Genomic DNA, 14715 nt, shown 5'->3' on the forward strand with positions numbered 1-14715 from the left:
TATATGTAGCCCTTGGAATGAGGTCTCTGAAATAATCATTTGCATCAAAATAAAAATATTTCCAATTAAATTGAAAATAAACCAAAAGAGTCACTATTCAAAACACACGTTTTTATTGCTCCTCATGCAAGAGTATTTAGAAGGTCTGACACTATCTTAATAGAATTAAAATGCAACTTGTATTTGGCTAGGATATCAGAAAGATCTGTACATCTGATTATAAATTTAATGTAAGACTGTAAATTATATACTAGAAAGATTTGTGAAATGCCAGCTTAGTAAATTATATTTTCTCATAAACCATGTTCCCACAGCTACATTTAATTTTCAAAATTAAGAACTAAAATGTTTATAAAATGGACTACAGTTTTATTACTAGGCAACAATACAGTATTTGCAGACACACCATGTTGTCATGTAACATTTAGATCGTAAAATGTCAGTACCATCATATCTGAGAGAATGGAACATTAGGTACACTGAAGGATAATGAAAATTAATGAAAACAAGGAATTTCAGTTCTTTTATATACTGAAGAAATTTAATATGAAGTGTGGCTTGAAAAGAGACCTTAAATTACTGTTTTTGAATGACTGCACAACTAATTTAAAAATGGAGCCAAATTCTTTGTGACTGGTATCAATTATTCCCATTTAGTGGTGGCCCTTTTCCATAATTTTTATATTCCACAAGGCTGGATATCACAATGCTTTTGGACAGAATGCATTATGGCACAAAGTTGTAATCTCCACACCTGCCAGGAATTTCAAATAGGAATCTGGAAATGAAATGGAGATACAGCCTCAAGAAATCTAGAAAATAGACTCTAAAGGCAACTCATTCTCTTGCAAATTCTTTCTACTTTCTGACAGAAACATTAATGAACTAATAAAGGAGAAATTGTAGATACAGAAGTATTAGGGGAAAAAGAATACTCTCCCTTCTTATCATCTACTCTTCTTCCCAAAAGCTCCCTTGCTGCACATATTTAAGAAGGCACAAAAGTTTCCTATAACTTTCTCTTTTAGCAAAAAGTATGGAATGCTTCAGAGTAACTTGGGATTTCCTGGGGCTTCTTAACCAAAGACCCTCACTTATTCTTTACTTATTAAAAGAATCTTAATTGCTATTTATTATTACTTTCCAACTCTTTCCTATTATATGAGATAATGTTTACAAGATACTTCATGCATAGTGTTTAATACAGAGTAGTTGTTGTTACTACTATTATTAATCAAAGTGCGTTCTCTACAGTGCAATAGTTTTCTAGAATGCATTCAGAATTACTATCTAAGAAAATATTTCAGGTGTTCCTTGACAATTTACTTCATGGTTTACATACAGTTAGACTAGTCTTTAGATAGAAGTTGCCCAGAACAACATGATGGTTGGTTTTATACCTGGGAATATATGGTTCTGCAGGAGGAGGGGGGATGTAGAGATCCTGGAGAGCAGAACTGTCTCTTTTGGTTGGCGTACTGATGGTGCTGGAAGGCGTAGCAACGCTGCTTGTGGGACTTCTAGGTATAAGAGGCTGGTTAAAATGAAAAAGAAAATACATACGCACACAAACAACACACAAAACAACAACAACGACACATAGTTATCATTTTAAAATTATCTATTTCTGCAAAGTTTTTGAACTTGGCTGAAATCAAGAAGCGTATTATTTAGTACATGGATATTCCTTGGAATCTCCAAAACAACTAGTTTATTACTTTTGAGGTTCCCACTTAGTTCTCAACTCACCTTATTCTATGGCATAACCACGTATAAGCTATTTATAAGGTGAAAGCACCATGTAGTGTTTCATAACGGTAAGATTTGTTTCACAGTCAGAAGCTTATTTAAATTAAATTTGCTTTGTTGGAATCCCACCTTTGAAGGGAAGATAATAAAGAGTAACTTTCAAAAGAATTAGCTCACTCACATCCTGATTGATATATACAAGAAAGATATTTCGTATTTTTTTCCCAAAAAGATATACCATTCTCTTAAGTTAGCAGAATGTCACAGATTCTCAGAAAAGGTTACAAAAATGGAGGATGAAAGGCCAATATGAGAAAATACTTTCTTTTTTCATAAATATAAACACAACTAACTGTCTTCTCAAGGTCATTTTATGGTACATCTTCAAAAGTATGGTGATTAATGTAACACAATCATTTCACCTTTCATAGGCACACACATTTATCATTGTTTAAAATAATGTTTAGATACACAACTATAGATTGCATTTTCATGCCTGTTTAAGTATTAAATACTTAGAAAAAATTAAGATAGCATGTTTGCTGAATTAAGTGATACACCAGGATGCATTAACTCAAGAGCACTTCCAATTCTAAGCTTCACAGCATTTGGAAATGATATTTTGGTTTGAAAAATTATCCTAAAGTGAGACTAAAATTCACAAATTTTCATGTTTATCTTACAGATCCTACTGATTACCTATATATACAATAACACATTAAAAATAAGAATTTTAGTGCAATCGCAAACATAAAAGTAATGATCACAAAATGAACTATATCTTCACATAAGATGTTGCCATTTTAGCCAATATGCAAACACTTTTAGCATATCTATATAGACCCACAGTTCTATTACTTTAACATGTATCACTGGACAAAAAATGGCCTATTACAGCTATTTTATATTGTGACAGTGCTTTTGTACAGATAAACAAAATGTTCAAAAAAAACCAAGCATAAATACAATGTACAATGTAGGCAACTAGGGTAGGCTACATAGTTTAGGACTCAGTTCTCAGTTCGTGGATTTTACCTTCCTTATTACACAGCTCACCTTAATAGGTTGAAATCATACATCCTGCCAAAATGATGGCTAAGTTTTAATCTATGTGAAATTAGAAATTAAAGATAGAAGGGAAAAAGAATTGATTATTTATTTTGGAACTCTACAAAATTCTATCTCATATGATATAAAAGAAGTCAGAAACTATACGTGTTAAGGGATTTTGAAATACTATTTGGAGTATGCAGTAGACTTATGTTTATGCTGATTTTGAAAGAGTGTCCAGTTAAATTATGTGTGTCTTTTAGTAACAAAAATCTTGGCAATGGGAAATTGTGAGATAATGTAGGTGATCAAGAGTCATCTGTATGGATGAACACCATGCAGCCTGAGGAAACAAAGAATTGTATTGTTTCTAGTGATGTATTAAATGCCTGTACAACATTCTCTGAATGATAGTTTTTTTAGATCAAGTCTTTAGACACACTATATATATAATCACTGTGATGTGATTCTGTTTATAATTGCTTTCCTCTTTGTCAGGACATCTTGGTATTAAATACAGACGACATAAAAAATAAGTCTATGTTTCATTATTATAGAAATAAGAAAAAAATCCATTATGCAGTACATTACTTTCCAAAATTTATTAACAGATATACTGTAAGAGAAAAACTTACATTCACTATGCTTTTAAAATGCTCTAACATCTCTTATTTTAAAATACTCTAATATTGCAAGTCAACTTAAGAACAAGTTCTAAAAACATAAGCTATTAAATAACACACTTTTATTCTCTTTCTTTTATTTTAGGGTCACTATTTCTATTCTGAAGACTCCTTTCTTTTATTTTACTATCTATAGGACTAAAGATCATCTTTCTTGGTTAGTATCCATCTCTGCCTTCCCCAGACCAAGAGGAAGAAAGGAAGGATGGAAGGAAGAAAGAAGAAATAATAGTTAGTGGTTACAAGTATATTTTAAATAGCCCAAGGAAGTGTGAGGTAAGGACCAACAGAATATTTTATTTTGCCTGGATTATTACTAGGATTCTACTGGGATTCTTACTAGGATTCCTTAGGGTACATGTGCCTTTTCCCTTCTAGTAAACTTAAATATTAGCCATGTTGGCTTCCTTAAAATTGCTATTTTCTCTGGGTTTCTATTTTCAAGAAAAGAGTTGCTATAAATATCATCAGTTAGCATGATGAGCTAAATTAGTAAATATGTGGAAGAAAAAGACTCTTAAATATGTTTACACGGGTAACAGGTTTGATTGTGCCAGCTGGTTCAATGAATTAAAGTGGTTGAAAAAAACAACTTAGTCTTTCAGAGAAAACAAATTAGTCAATCCTATTGTTTAACTCAACTGGTTAGTTGTATTTACTGATAAATCACAGAAAACCATTTCAACTGGTTTATCATGCAGATATTATCTGGCTAATCAGTACGCTTTGTACCAAATAAAACACACATTAAATACTAAATATATTTAATATATTTTTGTCTACTAATTGTGTTACTTTCGTCAAGCTAATCCACACTAAAAAGTAAACATTCTTCTTGAGAATCTTATTTAAAAATTATACATTAAGCAATGAAAGAATAAAGTATGCTAAAGTAGAAGCTTCATGGGAAAATGGAAATGGCTACTTAACCCCAAAGAAGTCTTTATGATAATTTAAAATTAAATTATAATTTTTTTGAAAATGTTTCTACCTTTGAACAAGAACTGAAAGAATACAAAATTAAATGACTAAAAAAATGAAAAAGGCATTAAAGAACATAGAAAGATAGGCAAAATTTGACTAAATGAAGCACAGAATAAATGATGCTATTAGCTGAAATCACCAGCAAGAAATTCCTAGTTGTAACAAGTGGCATTAAAATTACAACCACCACCAATAACCATTTAAGTGCCTGAAAATACACAAAAAGTGACAAATACATCTTCCCTCATATCAAAAAAAGGAGTTCTCTCAGCATCCAATTCACATTTTAATAGGCATATTTCTTAGCTTCAGAAAAAATATCCAAATATTTTCGCATAATGCAGAAAGATAGTTTTTCCTATCTTGGCAATATTTACTTTTCATCATTTGTTCATAACATAATAAAAGAAAAGCAGTTACTACTGTACTATGAAGAATTTCTAATTTAAGGAAAAATGTAGAAAAAAAGGGTAAAATTTTATTTTACCTTTTTGCCACTTTGACACTTTCTCTTATATTGGCAAAATATGGAAAGAGAATTAAGAATTATCGTCACTGAAATACACGGTTATTTTAAGACTGTCTTGTTACTCAAGTGAGCATGAAGCTTCTGTATAACTTAGATCTGCTATAGGATGCAATCACATATGATAGGGATCCATTTTAGATTCTATGCAAACAGGTATTTTTCCTGGAAGGAGCTTGTCATAACATTTGGTTTTCATATGTAAATAGACATAAAGCTATCCTTCCACAGATTCAGTGAGACTCTGAAAGGGCAGAGGCATTTGCATATATGTTATTTCTCTGCTAAAACAACTCTGATAGATTTCTCAGGGCATGCATCTCTTAAAATATCCAGATTCTAAATAAAATGCTCATGTGCATCTCTTCAAATATACATTGATAGCGTAAAGTCAATTAATGATAACTTACTACAGTCAACGGGACTACTACTAGAAATCTACTAGGTAAAACATACACATACATTTTTTTCATATTGTCAGTTTGAACCACATAAAGGCTTTCAAATTGTATCCTACAATATGGTACTGCATAAATCTTCCTCTGAATCATGTGTGATGACTTTAGTAATGGCATCCTACTCATCCAGTTTAAATAGCATTGAAAGATTGTAATTATTATAAGACAAAATTTTCAGCCTTTGTAAGGAATCATTGAAATCTCACTTTAAATCCTCTTATGGCTCGGGTCTTTTCCTTATGTCCCCACTTCTAACGTCTTTAAGGTAACTGAGCACATCTGGAAGGTATACCTCTGAAACTCCACTGGTCTTAAATAAGAGAAAAGAACTTCCATACTTAAGAAACTACATTTAACATTGAGATTTGACTCAAAACATTTGACATTTTAACAACTCTTGGCAACTTTATCTTAATTTAGTTGTTTCTCTGTCTGGTAAGTGATCTGGCTTTCATAGAGCTATAGAAAGTCTTGAATGACACCAGTGACATAAAGACAGCCCCAACATTAAAGATTAAAACAGTTTGTTACATATTATGTAGTTCTCTCTAAAATTCACGAATGCAAAGATCACAAAGAGCTTGCTTTGCCTTACAGGGGGGAAGTACCCATTGAAAAATGAATGATTACATCAAGTAGAAAACCTGGCCACTTATTTTAGTTACTCTTGGGAATAAGCGCAGACTCAGGTGGATCACAATACCCCATTATTCTAGCACAGAACAGTTACACAAAGTTCTCACTCAGTTCAAACACATTTTTATTATAATTCCCAACACAAGTACCAGAATACTGTTTTGTGTTAGCAACTTTGTTCTTAATCATCTATACAAATGCTCCAGAAAAAATGTATGCTGGATTTTGGGAGGCAAGACACTGTATACAATTTGTAAGTTTGACCATATAAGAATGTAATGTTAGGTCTAATCTGGAAAATTATTGGGCATTCTTTTCCCTGGGAAAGCTTTTCTTAAGTAGTAAATTATTTGAAAAGAACCTAAGCAAAGGAACCGCATGTATTCAAAATGCTCCCACCCAGTTTTTTCACCGTTTTTCTAGAATCTAAATTCATTAATACAAAAGATTTGAGTCTTCTTTTATAAGCATGTAATCTTTCCTGTCAAACACAAATAAAACATTTTTTTCTGATCATTAATTTGATCAGGAAACCATATCTGTATAGGTTTAAAAATACAGATATATGTGCATAAAAATACGTAGTTACATGATATACAAGAAATATAGACCAGAGTCATATACTACGAAATGGCTTTATCCACTGAGTCATCAAATTTTGCACATTGTACTGAGACTACCATGAGTGTATTTATTCTTGTGCTGTCCAGTCTTATTGGAATAGTTAATACTGCAACACTAAAAATGGACTTCCAGTTTTTGTTAAATTACAGTAAACATCATTTTAAGATATTAAATTAAAGAATGAGAAACTAAAGAATGAAGAAACTGAAAAATAATTTTTGCATTTTAGGTGATTATCTGTAGTCAGCGTAACATTTGAAAGCATTTGGCTGAAAAACCCAAATGTGATTTAGATACTTTAATTAATTTGCTTAAACACTGCTGAACAAAAATGTGATGTGACAATTGCTTGCAGCTATTTACTAATTTGAGCATGTAAAACATATCATTGTTTCTGCCTCTCAGGCAGCACAATTACATTTTTAGTTAAGATGTATTTTCTTCTCTAGTATCATACCTAATACTGGTTATCTTCCTCTTCAAAACATGCTTTTAAAACAAAACTCTCAGAAACATAAATTTTGTTAGCAATGTTTTTTTTTTGGTCACCCTGACCCATAACTTTGATATTTTTTTTCCATAACTTTGATATTAAAACAATTTTGTTATTTATGTTTTGGTTTTCACAGAATACTGTAACCATTCATATCTGTATGTATTGGAAATGTTACATAATCAATTAATGTTCTTCAGTTGTTATACCAGTTGATAGACAAAATCACTGTTATGACTATTTGCTTTCTATTTCTTTTTCTGCTCAAAGTTAAATATCCTGTAAAAATGGCATCAAGATAATGCTAAGCAATAACATTTTAAGTAAAAAGCACAAACGACACAAGAAACTCTCACACAAATATAAGAGATTAGAATGCAATTTAGGAACATAATTCTAATGATACAGCTTGATATTATTTCATATAAAAATGTGTTTAATTAAACCTGTATCAGTATACTGAATTCCAACATTGATCATAGTGATCATCTGAGATGCATTCTTACCAAAAAAGCTGTTCTTTAATGTTTTTAAAAAATTGCTGATTCCCAGTGATGATTTCAATCAACATTCTTGCTAGTGTCCTGCTAATCCTCCCATGCATCTCTTATAAGAAGAAAATGACAACACCCACGCATGCCTGTGACCTATGCACACTAACTTAAAACCACAAACATCAAAAATATACCTTGAAGTTTATTCAGAGTTCCCCGGGATTTTTTTTCATTAAATTGGAAGAATTTGACCATAAGCAATCACTAAGGTCACCAAAATCCAGGACATTAGTAGAAGTGCTACTAAGAACACATTTTTAAAAACAGTCTTGAAAAGCAAGAAATCCCTCATTTGTTTCACAGAATAAAAGATTCTATCTCAGGTAAAAATCTCTACTATTTATATATGGGTGCAGATGACAAGAGAATTCAACTCCAGATTAAATCTGTTTGTAGTATTTGACTAAGGTATCTCTAAGTCTCTCAATTCTATTGCAAAATGTTTGAGAAATCAGAAATTTAAAAAAAGAACTGCCAAGTTTCATGAAATGTACTAATGAAATTGCTCTGTGAGCATGAAGTTGAATTGTATGCTTTTGTTTATTTGGCTATAATTTCATGAATTATTTTCACAAGAAAATCCAAATCCAAATTTGTCATTATAGTTGATTGATAACAGAAGTTACTATCCTTTAAAAATATTTTTAGAAATAAAACTTCTTTTATGAAAACATGATATGCTTTAACAATCTTCTACCTTAGGGTAGACAAGGTTAAATTTTATTTGTGTAGGTACAAATTATTTTCTTGTTAGTTTAAAAAATAATTATTTCTTGTTAGAATACAGTTTTCCTTTTTTAAGATGCAAGTATTAGTGTCTGCCTCCACACTACACAAACTTTGCCATATTTTATTTGAAAATGCTAGTAGGTAAATTAAGCCTGGTAGAGAAGAAAAAGTTGAAATAGACATACTGAATTAAATAAATGCCATAAATTATTTCTTTTTTTAACCTCTATTTAAATCATTCTTAGTAGACTATTAGTATGGAAAAAAATAACCTAAGGTCCAATTCTCCGGGTGTGAACACTGAAGATTTATATTTAAGTGAGTTAATGGGCATTTTAGCTCCAATGTATTTGGACACATACAAGAAGCAAGAATATAATAAGACTGGTACTTGTGTTTGCACAGAGGGTTATTACTGCATTAAGCTCTAAATTTCACATCTGAGGTCCTTTCTTTGACACTAGGAAAAATATGTGTCCTCAGGCAAACTCACAAAGGAATCCAAAACTGCCTGTGAGACCTTCTTATATCATTATTTCTTTGACTTTACCCCCTCTGGAGGCAGTCTACCTTTAATCTATAGATTCTGGTACCATCAGGTTTTGTCCATCTTTGGTTAATCTACACTCTAAAAAACCGTGACCAGATAGTTCCCATTATGCTTCCAGTGTCTCTGTATTTTAGAGTAGGCCAAAGCTGTAAGATCAAGAAACAACTCTATAATGGTACAATTTCAGGTCTTCAAAATTTCAGGGATATTTGGTGATGGTGGTATATAGTATGTTAGAGGACCTACCCATTGCTCTTACCACTAAGACCTTGCTTTACCACCATTAGGAAGTGTTTAATTAAAACTAATACTCTTCTGCTCTGTAAAAAGTCCACCACTGAAGCAATTTTTAAAGAAGTTGTAAGCAAGTCCCCTGCCCTCCCAACAGTATTGTTTATCAATAAGGAGTTGGGCTTGGACAACACATTTTGGTGGAACTAAATTCAATTGATATAACAAATTTAAAAAATGTTGATGCATATAAGCACTTATGGAAATACTGATTTTCTTTTTTCTGATTTCAACAATCTGGAAAAGTAAATTTATAAATATACTCAGTAACTGAACAAGCAATGAGGAAGAAATATAATTAGTGATCTGGTGAGGCATATTTTGGCAATTAGCAATGGACCTAGAAACAGTATCCTAATAACATATTATAATTATAATTAAGACATGATGTGAGATAATATAAAACAATTGAAGTCTTTGTTTCCCAGCTTTGAATATACACACTAAATGTGGTGCAAAAAAAGAAATGTTGGCCTTTCAATTATTTCAGCATTTTATATAAAAGTGATTAACTGGATAGTGTCATTACCTTAATTCTCCAGTTTGTGCTTGTGGAAAAAAAATCTAAAAAGGGAACAAATCATCAATTTATTTCCTAGAGTTATTCCCTCAGAGTTCATGGATCAATAAGAAAACAGTGTCTTTTTGGTGTTCAAGGTGAAATAGAAGGGATTAGAGAGAGTTGTTAAATTTAACTACACACATATATATAGAAAAACCTAATGGCTGAAATCGTGGGATTCTTCTTCAGTGTTCCCACCTCTCAGGATCTTTGAGGAAGACATGTCAATAGGAAAACTACAGAGTGGAACAACAAAGCAACTTATAATACAGCGAGAAAATAAAATGATGTGATGGGAAGTCTGATCTGCTAATCTATGATTAATGAGTCAAAAAACATTGAATTCTGCTTTAATGACATTGAAAATATTTGATAATAGACATATACTGCAAATCAAATGTATTTGGACATATTAATACAGTTTACATATATTCATTTGAAAAATGAGAGATTAACATTAAGAATTTAAAGACTTTAATGTTAGAGCATTTTATATATTTTATATATATATTATGTTATTTAAATATAATGCAACTTTGAAGTCAATAAATAGTAAAGTCTTAAACAATGAGAAATCATTATAATCCATAAGGCCATTCATGTGTAATGGAGATTTTAGAATTTTAGGGGAAAAAAATCTAAGAATGGTTTAAGGTACTAATATAGAACTTAGGAATAATTTACATTGCAGTGGTACAATGGCATTTACATATATTGCTTTTTTAAGAATCTGAACAATGGGCAATGTTCTAGTTCAGTGGCCAATTACAATTTTAAAAAATTAGACTTCTAAGAAAGGTAATAGTCTCCTGTTTTAAAAATGTACGTTTTGTGAAAGACAAAATTTCTTTTATGATGCATTTAAAGATTATATTGACTGAAATGTAAGGAGATATATTACTTCCTTGTCTTTCATTAATCAGAATAATATTTTTATAGCTTCCTAGATAACTATGCTTCTTAATGAATATAATTTATCAACATCCAAAGAATAATATTTTAGAGCAATTTCATGCTGAAGAAAAATGCAGAAGTTCTAAAGCAATAATTTCCCTATTTTGCCACCCAACAAGGTGGAAAAGAAAAAATGATCAGTCAGAAGGAATGTAGTAGGTATATTTTAATTACTATGTAAAACTTCTTTTACCTACTGTTTATAAATAACTATTACTATCTTATGACCTGATTTAAAAGAATTCTATAAACTTTCATCTGGTTTCTTCAAGAAGTAGGAGAGTGTAACTTTTAAATAGAAGATTACATCTCAAAATGAAACCTCTCATTTTCATCTCTATCCATATTTTGGCTTGAAATAACTTTTTTTTGTAATTATGCTTTATATGTTTACAAATTAAGGCAGAGATCTTTATCATTTGGGTTTTAGTTATAGTAACTTACAGATTTCATCACAATTAAGCCTATTAGGATAAGCTGTGAAGAGATAATTTCACAAACCAATTTTCAAAAGCATACAAGATTAATCCATATGCTGCTGAGATGAGGCACAATAAAGAAGCATTACTGAGATAATCTATGGCTAAAATGATGGTGTATGACTTATGATTAAGCTTCATTACCTGCAGAGCAAGGGGCTTCCATCTCATATTTTTCAGTAAAGCTGGTGCTGAGGTAAGCATGCTCTGAGGTCGCTTTTTCAAAGTTAAGATAACACCACTCGGGTCCTCTCGTAGTGCATTCACCAAATTTTTCAACTGCCACCCCACCTGGTAACCAGCAAAATCATTACAATAAAATTGAGGTACAGTACTCAAAGATTTAATGTTCTCCCCCTTTAATAAGATTAGTAAAAAAAAAAAGAAAGAAAATCACATAATTGGTGTACCATCCTATCAATTTTTAGGAGATAAATACTCAAAAAAATTTTATCTCTGAATTGATTAACCATGTTATTGCATTAGAGTCCATATTATTATGAAATAACATAATGGACATTTACCATATCAAAGCAGAGACTAAAACGATATCCTACCAATGGAGTAATTTAGAGTTTAAAGAAATTATGTCATTGTTAATGCTGTGCAAGGCCTAGATCCAAGCTCTGTTCACAAGTACAATTCAAAAATCCACATGCTTGAAAACAAGGATTTGGCAATGTCCTGAGCTTGCAAGATATACCACATGCTTTCTCATCACCATCTTTTGGAGCTATGTGGTACAAGTGTCCCTAAATTAGACTGACTTCATACTACTGATAGCTGGTACTAACAAACCAAGGCAACATTCCGATGCATGGAAGACAGCATCAACACAATTAACCTTTTACCACACTATAAGGATAGAATAAAAATGACAACACTACTTCCATACAGCAGCTATTGGAAATGTGTTCTAAAAAACCCTATAAACTTACAGTATATTGTGCTGAATTTAATGAAGCCATTCTATTTGAGTATCACCTCAAAACGTATTGTATAATTAAACCCAAGTACTTGATAAATGTCCTGAAACTGGACTCAGCTGTTTTCTGTGTTAAGTTACTTCTCTCATCATCCTTTTAAGCTTTTAAACATAGAATAATTTGTTAGTTTGCTTGAATATGGACTAGTTATGCAGTTATCAGGTAACTGAAATCCTCTAACTATGCCTTAAAGAAACACATTAAAAATGGCTATTGTTTTAAGGTTAAAAGAACACATTTCACACTTAGAGAAGCTTTTATCCCAACTCTAATGGATTAGAATTTTCCAGGATATTATATAAATACATTGGATCAAAATTTATCCTGGATCACAAGCAGGATTTAGCAAATTGAACTGTAATCTAGTTTCTTCTTAGGCATCCAAGTGCAAGGGAATGGGTGCCCTTGTCTGTTATTCATCATGTTTTTGCCTGGAAGATAATGACCAAGCTGAAAAGAATAAGCACTTCCACTGAAAGAATCACAGATCCTGAGACTATGATGAAGAGGTACTCTGGACTGCAGCCACTGTGGGATAATGGGAGCTGCTGGTTTTTATAATGAGTGGGCATTCATTTAAATCATAACCTCTACTGAAGAGAAAGAGGACAAAAAAGAACTGAGATGCTACAATGCTTAAAAACTCAGGGGTCTCAGATATGAATCAAAATGATCATTATGATACTTGCCTAACAGGAATAAGAGGCTGCCAGTTTAAAAAAATCACATTAATGCAGATAACTAAAGTAATGAAATTGGTCAAATATCTTCCATTACATGTAAGTGGGGATTATTATGTGCCCAAAGGTGTATTACATTGAGCTTGATTCCTCCGATAGCTAAGTAGTGTCTCTGCAGCCATTTCTATAAGCCAAGAGTCAAAGCAAAGTGAATTCAAATCCAAGTGTTCATTTTGCTTGCCAAAAAAATATGTGAGCAGATTTTTGAGATCAAGGTTTGGAGAAGAAACCATGCTGTTTATACAAAGAGTTTATGAACAACTTATTAATGATAGCCACATTTTATCATTTATTTTATTTATTCAAATAATTACTAACTAGACTAAAACAGTCAATACGATGGCCATCTTTTTCTTTCAGGATATGTATTCTCAACAATGAATTACACATTTCTATCCACCAATTTCTTTCCATTTTATTCTGATATGATCATTGTGACTAGCTGGGAATTTCTAAAGCTAGATGGTGTTTTCCTGTATAATGTTCACTGCAATTTAATTTATCTTGTTCTTTCACAATTTTTGTATGCTCTTTTTGAATATGCAATCCCCAAAAATAAAATTATTTTTCCATGAGAAAGTAGAATTGTTTTTTGATAAGAAGGCAGTAATTTAGCTAGATTTTAATTTTATAGCTGAATTTAATTTTATAGCAGAAAAGTTTGTAATTTCACTAGTTTTTTCAGTTTGTTTTTCAATTTTTTATGTAAATTCCAGTTAGTTACCATATGTGTAATATGAGTTTTAGGTGTAGAATTTAGTGATTCAATATTTACATGCAACACACATTTTACTATTTATCAATCAGCCTTCCCACTTTCACTGACATAACATTAGCAATATTTTAAACAAAAGTAAACAAATATCCATGATGACCCATATAAAGTATGTACCTCTGATTCCCCAACTCTACTTCCACTACCATAAGGAAATGACTTGGATAAAAGCAAAGATATGTGCATCATGTGTGTCACAGTGCTGTTTAAACCAACCAAAAATTGATGTAAATGTCCATTAGTAAGAGGTATAAAAATTGTGCAGAAAAGAAGTTCCAAAATAGCAAATGTAACAACTCTACTTTTCTAAAAAAATTTTTATATAAATATAAAAAACATAGATATACAACATCATTAACAGTGTTACATTAAAGGGGAGTAAGGACTACAGTATATATTTTCTTCTTTATACTTCTATTTCCTGAACTTTTAGTGATAAATACATTATTATATACAGCAAAATTAATAAAATAAATAGACTTAGTCCATGAATAGTAGAAAATCATGAATTTTATGAATTACTTAATGAGGACTGTTTGTTACATAGGGACAATTTCCACAAAAAGTATAGAGCCAGAAAGACAACACTATTTAAAACACGAAAAGGTGGTGATGGGGGAATCATATCTGCTCTGTTAATTATACTTTCAGATAATTAGCAAAAAATTTGTTACTCAACAGTGCTTAATAAGAACTGTATTATCTGTTGATTTTTGGTTTAATGAATTATTTCAGCAGATACTTGAACATTAAATCAGGTTTACATATTAATTACTGAATGGGAATGAAGTTGGCTGAGTAATTCACAGCCCATGTGTGACATTTTTCTCAATAACATACATAGGTTTTGGCTCTATCAGTCCCATCCAGGGCTTGTATACTCCTAAACAGC

General features: G+C 31.3%; 1 protein-coding gene and 1 long non-coding RNA gene across 8 annotated transcripts in view; one reads left to right on the forward strand and one right to left on the reverse strand.

Annotated features, from left to right (window-relative positions):
- The window catches only part of LOC144308477 (uncharacterized), a 134380-nt gene that overhangs the window by 111562 nt on the left and 8103 nt on the right, over positions 1-14715 (forward strand). For all 3 annotated transcript variants that reach the window (XR_013374948.1, XR_013374946.1, XR_013374947.1), the window contains exon 6: positions 3619-3758. This is a non-coding gene — a long non-coding RNA (uncharacterized LOC144308477). The remainder of the gene's footprint in view (positions 1-3618; positions 3759-14715) is intronic.
- Positions 1-14715, reverse strand: part of CNKSR2 (connector enhancer of kinase suppressor of Ras 2) — a 275826-nt gene that overhangs the window by 107202 nt on the left and 153909 nt on the right. For 3 of the 5 annotated variants that reach the window (XM_077889011.1, XM_077889010.1, XM_077889014.1), the window contains exons 9-10: positions 11467-11613; positions 1401-1534 (exon numbers count right to left, since the gene is read on the reverse strand). In XM_077889011.1, coding sequence (XP_077745137.1) covers positions 1401-1534; positions 11467-11613 — 281 coding nt within the window. The remainder of the gene's footprint in view (positions 1-1400; positions 1535-11466; positions 11614-14715) is intronic. The other 2 variants (XM_077889013.1, XM_077889012.1) reach the window with 1 other exon arrangement.

The sequence above is a fragment of the Canis aureus genome, chromosome X, assembly GCF_053574225.1.
Source record: "Canis aureus isolate CA01 chromosome X, VMU_Caureus_v.1.0, whole genome shotgun sequence".
Lineage (NCBI taxonomy): Eukaryota > Metazoa > Chordata > Mammalia > Carnivora > Canidae > Canis > Canis aureus.